Source organism: Anguilla rostrata, chromosome 3 (genome assembly GCF_018555375.3).
Source record: "Anguilla rostrata isolate EN2019 chromosome 3, ASM1855537v3, whole genome shotgun sequence".
Lineage (NCBI taxonomy): Eukaryota > Metazoa > Chordata > Actinopteri > Anguilliformes > Anguillidae > Anguilla > Anguilla rostrata.
The window spans coordinates 658595-672950 of NC_057935.1; the positions used below are offsets into that span (position 1 = coordinate 658595).

The following is a 14356-nucleotide window of genomic DNA, read 5'->3' on the forward strand; positions in this document are numbered from 1 at the left end:
GGCCCAGATTAATTAGTTTAATTCGGATTTCCTGTTGAGAAGCTACAGCAAAATAATACACTAATAAATCAATGAGACTGACTTGTATTTAAGGAAACATGACAAATAAAGATAACCTATTCCAGAATGATTTTCATTTCTTAGCATTTAATCTGGAGTTCACATTACAAAAATATATGTGACCGTCGCATTTAAACTGATATCTCATGACTTATATATACTAGCTGTTCACTACATAAAACCAAAAACATTCACAAGATGCCTTTTTATAAATTATATTTTACAGTCCATCGAAGAGTGAACGTGAGCATGCAGGAAGTTTGTGCATGGTCGTGCTCGTGCAGATAAAAGTAAAAAACGCATTCATATACATTACAAAGAATAATCGTTCGTGTTACTGATAGTCCAAAAGTGCATAACATTGGGAGTGAATAAAGAACAATAAAACATTCAGTAGACTGTGAAAATACATATTTGACTTAATGTTATGAGCAGAGGCATGGTGGCATATTTAAATGGTAAACCCAGAGTCTATAGGAATCCATGGTTCCAGCATCCTGGAGTGCGTTTGTGAAAACGCCATGAAAACATTTTTTCAAATGTTGGCAACGTACATGATTTATTGTCTGCTGTCTCGAGCGTTTGGGAACATCAGCCGTCGTGCACGCGGTTTCGTCTCCGCGTGCTGTTTGCAGGCCTGCGGCTCCTGTCCCTGCGAGCGCAAAAATGCTTCGTCACTACCTGGGTGCATTTTTCGCATTTGACCGTGCAACACCAGTGGAATTTGCAGTTGCAGCTGCTGACGGTTTCGGTTCGCCTCTCCTCCACTTTCAGGCCGCAGTCGTGGCACAGCCTCCGACAGCTCCTCCTCTCCCACTGAGACAGGTTTTTCCCGCTTTGCAGACACTCCCTGCCCTCCGTGCCGTACAGACCCAGGCTCGCGTTCCTCCTGCAGTAATCCGGGGAGTCCTCCAGATAGATCAGCTCTGTCCGCGCGATGGTGCTGACCGCATCGCCCCTGCTATCCGCGCTGTTCCCGGCGCGCATCCTCCGCTTGTCAATCTCAAATTTCTGCGCCTGGTCGTGCTTCACCTTCAGGTAGTTGCCGACGTCCCTAAAATCGGAGAGCTGCAGCCAGCAGGTCTGGATGCTGCAGCTTCCAGACACCCCATGGCACTTGCAGGATCGCTTCATCGTGTCCCTAATCGCCTTCACATGGAAAAAAGGATAATAGCAACATGGTTAATGTCATTTCACAGCCGAAAAAAATATTTTCAGATGAAATTACACAACAATTTTCATAATTCATCCTGAGTTCAGAAACGATGCTGTAGATCAGTGCCATAAGATACGCGTTTCTGTCGAGTAAGGACATCAGTCTGGGCCGGGTTTTTAATTGAATAATTAACGGATATGGATACTGCACACTGGTACAGAACTCACCAGTCTCCCAGCCTCGTTGTTATGCAGGTTAACTGCGGCTCGTGAATCATGGCCTGTCTCCAGGGCATCCACAAACTCTTTGGAAACCTTTTCCCCAAATTCCACGTTATCGCTGCAGCCGCCCCAAATCCACCCCCTTCCACCTGCACGCAGAAATATATTTTAAAAAACTTGCAAAATATTACAATCTTGCGCGCAATTGCGCAATTCAAGTGTAGGCTATCGTTATTTCAATTTGATTTCATCTGAGTAAACAAAATGTTAAATCAAATTGATTGCATAAATCTAATAAAACAACATATCAAAATCTACTAAATAATAAAATTTGAATAATGGTGTTGTATGGTGTTGTATGGTATTCTCACCAGATTGTCCAACCTTCGTATCGTCGCAGCCGCAGTTATGGAAGTCCCCCAGGCTGCAATTCTTAGTGAGAGTGTACATCACCCCGGCTGCGCTTATGGCGTGGACAAAAGACGTTTCTCTGGTGGCTGAAATGCAAGAATGAAATTTATTTAGATGGACATGTTAATAATAATAATAAATAATAAATATCCTACATATCTAGACACGTTGCATGTGACTACGGCACCAACGCTGTGTATTCTATTTGGATATATACCATTACTGCAAAGGAACATACTGAAGAACATATTCGTGGTTAATTCTGTCGCACCAATACGTAATTCACTTTGTGTCTTCTTTAATTCAGAAACTGGATTAAAGTAGACAAAGTAAAATGTCCAGTATTCATTCAACTATTAATAGATAACATTAGCTCCCACATTCCAGAGTGGGGCCAAATGTTATTTATTCAGAGTTTAACGCCGCTAGAGGTGATATTAACACTGTGAGAGTTGAATTAACACCGGGTATTTTACTGTGCATGTTTAGGAACATTAATAAAACGCTCCTACCGCCTCGGAGTCCGTTATGGGTGGACAGCTGTAGGGGGGTCTCCGGACAATTCCACCTGTCCCATTCGAACTGCCGTTTGCACTCATGCATGCCGCTATGCGCGCCGGCCTGCACGCTGCTCGTGTATATGAGGTAGGCCTGGAGAAAATAAATCCATCTTTTAAATTTGCGTTACATTCACGCCACTGCACACGCACGTATTATGTACTCATCAGCTAATTAAATTATTTAATGTCGTATATTGCTACTTCCTCGTAATGCGCACATCTCTGCGTTCTCAATGTCATCATGCGCCAACATTAATAAAACGAGGCCGTTCGGGGAAATATCCTACCTTTGGTCCTGTCATCAGGAAGTTATTGACAGACCTAGAAATGGCACATGAATTGCATTTTGGTTACTTATTTTCATTAGGGACACATATATTCCAAACACAATCTTACAAAAAAAACACAAATATAAATATGAATGGTAATATTTTGGATTTTTTACGTCACTGCAACTTACCAAGCGGTTGTAGAGAGCATGTGATAGAACGTGGACGTAATTAAAGACGCAAAGAGTTGGCACGGGCCCATGGCAGCGACTTTGTCCGTTATCCCTGAGCCGGAGTCCGCGATACTGTGGAGAACAAACACGAAGCGACGGGGAGAAGCAGCCCAGAGGAGAAACTGCTAAGATGCTATTTATACCCTCATCTTCTGTGGGTGACCTTCTTTTTTTTACTTTTTACATTTTACTGTGAAACCGTAACCACTGGGTCATTGGTTGCTGTGTTCTATAGACGTAGGAAATACCAGCGTAAAACTGCACTTCAAAGCTTTGACACTGTTTTTTAAATGGTCCTCTTTCTTTCCCCGTTTTGCAGGTGTTGTTCAGTCTGGAGTTTTCCCACGTTGCCTAATGAATGACATATAGCCTTAACTGAATGTTGTTGTTGTTTAAAAAAAAAATAATTAGTATTGTTTTATTTTTTATAATAACAGATAGTTAATATGTACATTTAACACTGTTAAGGTTACATGGTAATTAGCTTCCAGCGTTAATATGGACAGCCATTTCTGGACGTTAATCCATTTGGTGGCTTTGTGAATGGCTCTAAGGTTTGGCTAATGAGTGTACACTTGGCGTTCTGTAAGGTGTGTAGTCGTTCAGATAGGTATTCTGCTGTGTGGATTGTGAAGCTTTGAGGATGTGTCATTAGGGAAAAGCAAGGTGTCCTGTAGTGAACATCATTTCCATTTGTACACCACGCTGATTGTTACTCTGTCAACACGATCTTTTCTTTGTAGATTCGACAGAGAGGAGAGGCAGGGGACGCGCGCTAGATGGAAACAATTAATCTCCTCCTCATCTCTGACTCCTGTTTACACTTGCAGCGTGGCCGCCACTCATACTGCCATACACATGCATTAAACTAGTGAGCAAGTGTGCGGAATCTCCAGCGTTTACTTGGATCAAGGCATTCCTGCGTGGAAGGCAATTTCGTTCTTGGGGAAATAACCCCGAATTCCCCGGGGGTTCATTCTGAAAACAAAAGCCATAAAGTCATTCTACACGGTTCGCTAAGAGTCATGCAAATAACATGTCACACATTGGCGACACCGGCGCTTCGTGAAAAAGAATAGCAGAAGATGTCCTGGGAAAGGATTCGGTGTGAAAATAGTCTGGAGCTCCTTAGGAGCAAATATCCAGTTGAAATATATGCATTCGCCTATGTGAATGCTATGTCTGCATTTTTTTAAAAATCCTTCACGAGTTTTTTAGATTAACTAAATATAGGCCTAATTGATTTCAATGCGATTGCGCGTCCTGAACATGACCACGAGACGGTTCTCCTTAATTCAATTATTAGATTAATATATACGCGACGAGGTGTAGAATAACATATTGCGCGTTCAATTTACTGTTTAGATAAGGGGATGCGTATTAACTCCGATCACTTTTACTTGTCTAGGCTTCTGTCTGGTGAAGTACAACAGGGCAGAACTTGTCACCAGGTGTTTGAGTCGCAGTTTGGGTGAGGATTTAATGAATGCAGATTGCTCTTAATTAAAGGAACGTTAGCAATTTCACGCTGGGCGTCTAAAGAGTTACAAAGACAGATGACGGATCAAGACATGAGCCGCTGATCCATTTTATCCGCAGTCCCATCAAAAATACAAGCCGTTGTGCAAAATGTCATTTAGGCTGTTGTATTTAAGCCCTCACGGTGTGTTACCTTTAGCGACTATTTATCAGTAAACTATCTTGCATAAGGAATGCAGTTGTAAATGCTGCAGTTGACGGAGACATTAACTGCTGAAACCAACGGATTACACATTCATGAAAGTCAAATTAAGCCGTGGTATGTTGAACCCCATAAACCACCCAGATCCCCTTTTTAAAAAAAAAATCATTTGATGTTTCCACAATGGAGGAGTACTTCAGCTGAACAGTGCTGCTCGCGCCGGGACAATGGCGGGGCGCGCAGGTGAGGATAATCCTTTCTAATTGAATATCAGCACACATCAAGATTTAGCTTCGACAGAAACTACACCGCCCACACCTACTTGAGAAAATAAAATCAAAGGCAATAAAGTATTTACCACTTATATTACACCAATCTTCACATGCATACAGACACCATAGTTAATGTTTCTAAAAGTATTTAAAATTAATCTGGAAAAAAAAAGTTTTGTTAAATACGTGTTGATGAGCACAATGAGTGAACACGTTACAGCGATACTTCTTTCAAAGCAAGCTGCATGCGAACTTTTAGAACATAAATAAAATATCCCGACGTGTATACAGCTGGTTAAAGTGTTTTTTTTTTGTTTGTTTGTTTGTTTTTTAGATATTTAAGTGAAAACATTTACCTGTTTTTTCAACTTGTAGTTCTACAAAGATATTTTCGACTTGTCATTCGGACTCTTAGACTACAGGTACGTTCTGGCTCTGGAATGGACCGGCGATATAGGCCTATGGAGAACATACTTTACATTCGGCTTCTTATAAAAGGAAATCGCCAATACTAATAATAATGCTATTTGATATTTATAAATTGATTCTTCAATTTATGATTTAGAATTTACTCATTTGTTATTTTATTTAAGAGTTCGTTTTGGGAAACGTAAAATCTGAGCGATGAAAGCGTCATGTATGTTTATTCGTTCGAAACTGTTCTGTATTCCATAATTAATGGGGCCATAACAGAGACATCACGCAGCCCGCGTTTCCATAACCGCGCGCGGGGATTTGCGACTGCATTCACAAATCGCAGTGATAGCAGAGATAAGTGGGAGAATAAACCGATAAAGGAGGGGAAATTGACATGGCTTTGTGACCGAGGTTCGCCAGACGGGCTGTGGCTGGGTGGCAGGACTACCGACGCCAGAGATCCAGCCGCATTATTAACCACGATGGCAAGGCGGGGGCACTTGAAAGGCGGCCGAGGCGGGCCCTCTCGCGCGCTCATTAGCAAGTGTGAAAATGAAGATGTAAAAAAAGCATCCTGCATCATCTGCGATAATTGAAGAAAATAGTGGGGATCGAAGGATTGAATTAAAGAGGAGAGGTTTTAAAGTGCGCCTCTCTTTGTGCGCATATTTCTTGAGTATTATTACCGTTTCCCACCGCCATCCCATATCATTCCCACTGGAAATTAGAAATATATGCCTAGTTTCTCTTATCTTTTCATAATTGAATAATAAAATGATGGTCGGTGGTGTCGAGTAATTTAAATTTAAAACACGAGCCTTTGGCTATCCCTAGAAAAGTAATCTTTTCGGAAACTTCTTTACATAAAATGATACATTTTTATACATACACAGGTGTTCTTGATCACATAAGCAAAAACGTATTAAATATTGACGATCGTTTTAGTTTTTTGCTATTACTGTAACATTAGCCTACTGTTATTTTATTGCACTGTGGAAAAATGCAACTTTAGCCACAAGCCTGAATATGCGATCAAGCAACAAAAAAAAAAGTTTTATTTGTTCCTTTTATTTTTTATTCATTTGCCCAGGAAGGTAAGCGGATTGCCAAGTTCATGTGCAGCTTGGGCGACCACGATGTGCAGGACATGCTGTGAACTGAGTCGCTAATAAAATGCAATCATTAGATGTACTACCACTTCTGTGAGCACTGAACGCAAGAGCTAAGGCCCCTGTTCATTTCATAGGTGTTCCGGAATCCGCAAGTACTGCTGTATAGCGCCCCTATGGCTTGCCACTGTGAAGTGCATGCGGTCTTGAGGAAAGAGCGCCCTCTACTAACGAACCGACAGCACTTCCCCGAGGACAACTGTGCGTTCCCTGGCCTCCAATTCAAATTCTGCCACGACTCAGGACTCTCATTAAGGTAATTAAAAAAAAAAACTTAAATACATTTCTGAAAATACAGCAGTGCATACACTTAAAAAAGAACCAATTTAAATGGGTCAACGTGTGTCAAACTGAATGTTTGCCCAAAAAATTCTGTAATTGTCATTGCTGCAAAAATGATACAGTTGTAAAATATGGCTGTCTGTTATAAATTTTAGTGTTTTTGCTGTGGTTTTATACACTTCAATGTTATTTTCATAGCGCTTTTAACAGAATCTCACGAAGACGCTTTACAGGGGAAATATAAAATAAATAAAATAAAACGCGTTGTTATCACTGGCCTCTGCATGGCCGATGCGTCTCCACCGGCACGTGCTCATGCACTGACACGGAGCGGCCGGCTTGATTTCCTGGCTTCTGAAAGCCGATTGGTTGATTTTCAAAGAGGCGGCTATGAGTCAGCAGGCTCGGAACCTGAGACTCTGTTGCCACGGTAACTGAGCTGCAGTGGAAGTTTTGCTTTGTGTATGAGGTCCGCAAGGAGTGCTGTCTCGGCTGGGTGGAAATGATGATCTTTGTGATTCTGTGTTGCTGGCGAGAGAGAGATCAGGGTGCTCCGCTTGTTCTGTTTGCCTCTTGTCTCGCTGAAAGAAGAACTGTCAGATCTGAGAGTTTAGGAAGGAGTCGTGTGTGCGTGTGTGTGTGTGTGTGTGTGTGTGTGCGTGTGTGTGATAGGAACTTTAAAATTTCAGTCTCCAGTGAAGAGACTCCCTGGGCTGTTTTGCTACCCCTACCAAGTCCCCCCAGCCACACACTGTGACTGTTTGTCCTTAACAGTGGCCATCATTTCATAAGACATTTTAAACTCTGAGAATTCTGCATTGCTTGTTTTGTCCTCGGGTTTGGACGTTCAGCAGGAAGGAGTGTGAAGTTCTGTTTGAAAGCATCATGCACGTTAAAAGGCCCATCCACAGGGCAGTCACAGAGCATCATGTCCGCTCAGACTCCTCCGTCTGCTTCTCCCCGGCACGGCTGCTCTGCTCCCCGTCTGCTTCTCCCCGGCTGCTTCTCCCCGTCTGCTTTGGCCCTGCACGGCTGCTCTGCTCCCCGTCTGCTTCTCCCCGGCTGCTTCTCCCCGGCACGGCTGCTCTGCTGCCCGTCTCGGACCACACACCCGAGCACCAGCTGGGCCCTGATCCCCTAATCTAATAACACACTGTGAGGGTCCTGATGACCGGGAGTCGGGTGATCATGAAATCTGTTCTTCCTCATGGATGTAAGTGAGAGAGTGAAGCTTGTTTGCAGGGTTTTATTTTTTATTACAGAAAAGTCCCAGAATTCAGCTGGTACAGGTGTGCAGAATATCACGCCCCTCTCCCAGAAAAACTCACTCCAGTCTGGTCGTTATAGGAAAATTTCCACATTTATTTTTTTGCCTGACCCATTTTGTCTTCGTTTTTCATAGACAAAAGGCAAAAAAGAATAACCATTAGTAAAAAAACCAAAAAACAAAAAAAAAACCCAGACCTGCCCATCACCCTCCCCCCCCCTCCCCAAACACCCCCGACCTGTGATGTCTCCATCCCCGGTGATTAAGTATAAAGTCGGGGGCCTCGTTGGTCCCCATAAACATGGATGATCCTGCACCAGGTCCCCCCACCCCCACCCCCCCTTTACAGAAACAGCAGGACAGTAGCTACAGCAGTGACTGGTGGTGAAACCGGCCCATAGTGCCCCTCTCTCTGCTTCCTGGAGTTCAGGGCGTGGATTTCCTCTCCTGTTCAATGGCTGAAAAACACGCAGATAAACATTTAATTTGACTGGAGTGCCTCTGCCTGTTTCATATCCACCCCTATCGTTACTCTGTGCAGAATGCCTAGCGCTAAACTGGTCTAAGTGCTGCAGTGTGTTCTGCCAGTTCAGGACCGTGCAGGATAGCAGGCACTAGCATGAACATGGGTGCTAGCATGAACAGGGACACTAGCATGAGCATGGGCGCTAGCATGAACATGGGCGCTAGTATGAACAGGGATGCTAGCATGAGCATGGGCGCTAGTATGAACAGGGATGCTAGCATGAGCATGGGCGCTAGTATGAACAGGGATGCTAGCATGAGCATGGGCGCTAGCATGAACGCAGGCCCTTGTATGAACGCCGACACTAGCATGAACAGGGAAGCTAGCATGAATGCTATTTTAAATAATGTCTTGGAGACTTTCAGAGTGAAACTCCTTAGAATTGGGGATCAAACTCTCAAACTTGGACTATAACTCAGAAATCAGACCCGGGGTAAAGGCACGCGGGGTAGAGGGGCCCGGGGTAGAGGGGCCCGGGGTAGAGGACGCGGGGTAGAGGGACGCGGGGTAGAGGGACGCGGGGTAGAGGGACGCGGGGTAGAGGGACGCGGGGTAGAGGGACGGGGTAGAGGGCCCGGGTAGAGGGACGCGGGGTAGAGGGGCCCGGGGTAGAGGGCCGGGTAGAGGGCCCGGGTAGAGGGGCCCGGGGTAGAGGGGCCCGGGGTAGAGGGGCCCGGGGTAGAGGGGCCCGGGTAGAGGGGCCCGGGTAGAGGGACGCGGGGTAGAGGGACGCGGGGTAGAGGGGCCCGGGGTAGAGGGACGCGGGGTAGAGGGACGCGGGGTAGAGGGACGCGGGGTAGAGGGACGCGGGGTAGAGGGGCCCGGGGTAGAGGGACGCGGGTTAGAGGGGCCCGGGGTAGAGGGGCCCGGGGTAGAGGGGCCCAGTGTAAAGGGGAGCGATAGAGGCCAGACTTTGACTCTCAGGTGAATGTGACCAGTTGGTTCTGTTCAGCAGCCATTTGAACTGACAGAATGTGTGAAGAAGCCTTGTGCTCGAGTTTACCTGCTCAACGCTCAGGACAAGCTGATGGGAAACAGACTGGAGACTCTGTGTCAGGTCTGGGGGGTGGGGGGTGGGGGAGGGGTGGGGCAGGTCTGGGGGGAGGTGTGTGTGTGAGGCAGGTCTGGGGGTGTGTGTGTGGGGCAGATGTTCCCACACACCTCAATTCAACAGACTACCTAAAGGTCAAACTATGAACAGCTGGACATTTCCTGATCAAATGTATACAATACCAATAATGTCCGTGATCTGCCTCTGCTCATACCTGCGTATACATGTTTTATGGCGTAACACACCTACACACACGCACACACACACATATTCACAAACATACACATGCGCACACGCACACACACACACACACACACACGCACGTGTGGAGCTGCTGAAAGTGACCCACTTGGGCGAGGCTTGTAATCTGCACATTCCCATAATTCAGGCTTCAACAAACGGAGAGACAGCCGGAGAGGCGTGGCTCTCAATCTCTTAGACAGACAGACGGACACTGAGACAGACAGACAGATTCACCGAGAGTCAGACAGACGCACAGACAGACCGGGTACTGACTCTCCGACAGACAGACAGAAAAACGCACAGACAGACAGACAGACAGACAGACAGACAGACAGAAAGACGCACAGACAGACAGACAGACAGACAGACGCACAGACAGACCGGGTACTGACTCTCCGACAGACAGACAGAAAGACGCACAGACAGACAGACAGACAGGGGGGACTCACTCTCTTTGGTGGGCAGGGGGTTCTTCACTTCTGTCACGGTCTTCTTCAGCTTGGTCTTGTCGAAGCAGGCGATCTCAGCGAGGTCTGGCTTATCGGACATGTTGGCTGTGAAAGAAGGGGGGGGTAAGAATAAAATACTCAGAGAATGAAATCTCCTGGATTCACCCTGTTCCTCTGTGGGACAGTAAAACGGCGGGTGCTGTACAGGGAGGCACGGGGGAGACACGGAGACGCAGGGAGGCGCAGGGGAGGCGCAGGGGAGACACTGCTGTTTCAGGCTGACTCCATTTTCATTCCCAGCACTGCTTCTGCCTGTCTCGCCCCCCCCCCCCCGCCCCACTGAGCAGCGTGGTCAGCACGGCCCTTAGGACCATCCGGCCCCTCCCAGCACCCTCGAGACTGAGAGCGAGGTCTCGTGCACCCCACCCTCCCTTCCTTTCCCCGCCCAGCTGGGGCCCCGCCCCTGTCTGTCTGTGCTGACCGTCCGTCCATCTGCCCCTGTGCCCCCCCGCTGCCCCCAGTCCTCCATCCTGGGCCTCCTTTCTTTGTTCTCCCGGTTCATCAACACTTCCGTCCTCTCTGCCTTGCTCTCTCCATTTCTCCATCCCTCAATCTCTCCCTCTCTCTCTCTTTCTCACTTCCCCCTCTCGGTATCTCTCTCCCTCTTTGTATCTCTTTCTCTCTCGCTCTCACTCTCTCACTCCCTCTCTCTCCCTTTTCTTTCTCTTCCTCTATCTATCCCTCCCTCTCTTTCCTTTGCAGTCTCAGGTAGAGAGTCCAGACAGCAGAGCATGCCTCTCACACCTCTGAGCAGAAACCAAACTACATTTCCCAGACTCCTCGGCACGCAGCTTCACTGTGTTTCTCACACAGCCCTGGTCAAACAGCCAGACTCCTGTAGTGTTTCAGCCCGGCTCTAGCACACCCAGCTCCACGCCCCTGTGTCTAAAGACAGCAGGCAGGCCAGCCTGCTCGACTGAGATCCCCGATCGACACACCACTCTGAACGCCCCAAAAATAACCAGTCTGACCCCACAAAAAACACACTGCACCCCAAAACAAAAACCACACCACACTCCAAAACAAAAAGCACATTGCACCGATCCACACACCACACCCAACACCAAAAACCACACCACACCGATCTACACCACTTTAAACCTCATCACTCTAAAGCCCATAACAAAAACCACACCCCACAACAAAAACCACATCACACCCCATACCACCATACCTCAAACCCCACACCCCACACCACATACCACACCACTCTAAACCCCCCAACACACACCTTACCCCGCACCGCACCGCCCCACTCCAATCCACCCCGCCCCTGACCAGACCAGACAAAGACTGCGATGCTGTCGGTCAGAGGAGGACTGCAGGCTAAATCACAGCCTCGTTTTTACACTGTTCTGACAGCCTGCTGTCCTCGGCCCCCTGTTCCCCAAAGAGGGGTGTGGATGCCCCGTTAGCGCAGCGGGCAGGGGAGCCCCAGAGCGGGACGGCCCAGCAGCACAGGCGTGTCGAGCAGCACAGGCGTTTCGAGCAGCACAGGCGTTTCGAGCAGCACAGGCGTTTCGAGCAGCACACGCGTTTCGAGCAGCACAGGCGTGTCGAGCAGCACACGCGTGTCCTTACCTTAGAGCTGCGTGCGGTGAGCCTGGGAGGCGAGGAAGCGTCTGTATTGCGAGGCGTCTGTACTGCGTCTGGCACCGTCTGATTTTCTGCCTGTCACCAGGGCGGGGGTTTAAAAGGGAGAGGGAGGAGGGGGGGGGGAGGGAGGGGGGAGAAAGAGAGAGAGAGGGAGGAGAGTGAGGGAGGGACAGTGTATGTGTGTCTGCGTGTGTGTGTGAGAGAGAGAGAGAGGGTAGAGAGAGAGACCGTGATTGATCAGAACCTCTCTCACCCCCCCTTGCATATTCATGCTCCCCAGGGATGGGGGAGCCCTTTTAGGGGGAAGTGAACAGCGTTCATTCCAGAGGGATCAGCCATATGCCGGGGGGGGGGTTGATTAAATAAATAAAGCTGGCGGGTGATATAAGATTCCTGGAAGTGGGCAGCTGCGGTCACGGGTGGGCGTGGCTCAGCTGGTGGGCTGGGGGGGGGGGGGGGGGGGGGGGGTAGGGGGCTCCATTGTACGGGACCCCATGACTCAGACTCATTTCTAATTTTAATATGTGACCGGGGACTTTCCTCATGCACGGTAACCGTATCTGGAGACTGCTGGTCCTCCTGCCAGTCCTGCAGGTGCGGTGGGGTACACTATTCAGTGTAAAAGAAGGATTTGGGTTTTTTCCAGGGAGAGAGTGAGTGATGAGAGTGAGAGAGACTGAGAGAGTGATGTCACAGAAGAGGCGGGCTTAAGGCCAGGCGAAGCGCCAAGTCATTCCTGACGTCAGCCTTTACAGACCTGCACCTCTGGAGGCTCGTGTTTTACGGTAGAAACGCTCCGTTTTCCCATTGGCTCCTCGGTGACGTCACTCTGACCAAGCGGCTGATGTCGTCGCAGCTGCAATCTGCCTTCGGTTATACGGGTCACGTGTGGCTTCGCACAAACTAACGACATCCTCAAGCTTCTGACAAGCTCTCGTGTGTGTGTTCGCATTCTAATAAATCGGTGTTCAGCTGTTTATTCGTAGTGATTGCTTAAAATCTGTGTAGAAGTTTTTCGGACGGCGGTTCATTCTCAAACATGGTCTTTTGTCGCCCTCTTCTGGCTAGAAAAATAGTTGCAGCAGTGCACATTTTATTGGGACAAAGGCCTTGATGTATAATCCTGGGGCTTCGTTCACTAATCCTTGCGTAATTTTTTTTCAAAAAAATTTGTCTGGAATTCCTATCTGAATTAAAATATTTAAAATATTCAGATTTTACTCATGGCTGTATGCCTGAAATACATATTCGATTGTACGCTTCTGAAAACCCATGGACGTACGTAGACCACGCCTTAACTTCGACCCATGCGTTCATTGGTGCATGACGTCAATAGCTCAGTATTTAAACAGCAAATTTATTTAAACAGAGTTTACTATGTTAAATGATCAGACAAACGATATTAAGCGAAATAAATAAAAATGCAACCATGGCGAACCGCGGTTAAATAAACGTTTTGAATAGCAATACCCATATTACCAATTCTGGTAACGTTTGCTGTGGAACCATCAGCATTTTAGGTTTCACGCGTGATTTGGTTCCGTACGTGAGATATTTAAATGCAGTTTAATTGTCAGTTTTGATTTGCTGTGGGCCCACTGAGTGACTGAGCCATGTGGGAGACTAGCATTCATATTTAATTGAAGAAACAGGATGATGGATGATATTAAATATTGAACAAGTACCATTGCAGCAAAGAGGATTATTTCCCAAAAGTGAAATACTATTGATTGATATTCTTGTCTGAAAGGACATTCACAGTAACCAGTTATAAATGTACAGTGAATATCAGAAATTTACTCAAGGTCTAATTCATCGGTCATTATCTGGTTGTATTTTTAGGTTGTGATTGCACATTCAGTTGAAACCGATGATGTTACCAAGCAGTTTTTAAAATAAGCTGTACTGTTGAGCATGCTGAACATTATTTAAAGGTAGAACTGTAATGTCATTTCTGCGTGTGCCCCGTTGGTCTAGTGACACGTGAAGCAGCTGCAACCCATAAAGCATGTTGGGTATGGTATGTGCAGCTGGTATGTCTGGCTCTCAGGCGTGTAGCCAACAGGGGGGTTTTGGGTTCGGCCGCCCCCCCCCCCAGACCCCCCCCCCAGTCTGTCTGAAATTCCAGGCCTGATTTGCATACACCTGCCCCCGCAGCGGCTCTGCAACCCGTCTCACTGGAACATGTACCACGGCATGACATCAGCGTTTTATTTACATTAAAACTGAATCAATAAATTTAATAAAACATTTTGTGAAATGTCCATTAGTCTTCCTGCCATGAGGGGGCACTGTTCCAAACATTCTACAGCAAAAATTGCACATGGCTAGCCACTGAGAGAGTGAGGGAGAGAGAGACTGAGGGGGAGAGACAGGAGAGAGAGAGAGTGAGAGAGAGAGGAGAGAGCACTGGGCACTCTGAATGAGGTCAGT

General features: G+C 47.1%; 1 protein-coding gene and 1 long non-coding RNA gene across 5 annotated transcripts in view; one reads left to right on the top strand and one right to left on the bottom strand.

Annotated features, from left to right (window-relative positions):
* Positions 1–112: 112 nt before the first annotated feature.
* LOC135249746 (protein Wnt-8a-like) lies at positions 113–5346 on the bottom strand. 2 transcript variants are annotated; one of them, XM_064325263.1, is made up of 7 exons: positions 5220–5346; positions 2869–2982; positions 2696–2729; positions 2361–2499; positions 1809–1934; positions 1444–1586; positions 113–1209 (listed from the first exon to the last, which is right to left on the bottom strand). In XM_064325263.1, the coding sequence occupies exons 2-7, from the start codon at positions 2937–2939 to the stop codon at positions 652–654; spliced, it is 1071 nt and encodes a 356-aa protein (XP_064181333.1). In that variant the 5' UTR covers positions 2940–2982; positions 5220–5346; the 3' UTR covers positions 113–651. The 2 variants fall into 2 exon arrangements, with proteins under 2 accessions (XP_064181333.1, XP_064181334.1); XM_064325264.1 differs by lacking the exon at positions 5220–5346 and adding an exon at positions 3814–4355.
* LOC135249748 (uncharacterized) overlaps positions 4388–14356 on the top strand; it is a 40776-nt gene continuing 30807 nt past the window's right edge. Inside the window, exons 1-3 of one of the 3 annotated variants that reach the window (XR_010328763.1) lie at positions 4388–4834; positions 6527–6705; positions 12578–12902. This is a non-coding gene — a long non-coding RNA (uncharacterized LOC135249748). Of the gene's footprint in view, positions 4835–6526; positions 6993–12577; positions 12903–14356 lie in introns of those variants that run through there. The other 2 variants (XR_010328764.1, XR_010328762.1) reach the window with 2 other exon arrangements.

What these genes read in the sequence shown, in the direction of transcription:
- LOC135249746 (XM_064325263.1), bottom strand. Translation starts at nt 2,939, where the DNA reads ATGGGCCCGTGCCAACTCTTTGCGTCTTTAATTACGTCCACGTTCTAT. An exon ending in TCCTGATGACAGGACCAAAG is followed by an intron (nt 2,500 to 2,695) that starts GTAGGATATTTC and finishes TATTTTCTCCAG; the next exon opens with GCCTACCTCATATACACGAG. An exon ending in ACAACGAGGCTGGGAGACTG is followed by an intron (nt 1,210 to 1,443) that starts GTGAGTTCTGTA and finishes TTCCATGTGAAG; the next exon opens with GCGATTAGGGACACGATGAA.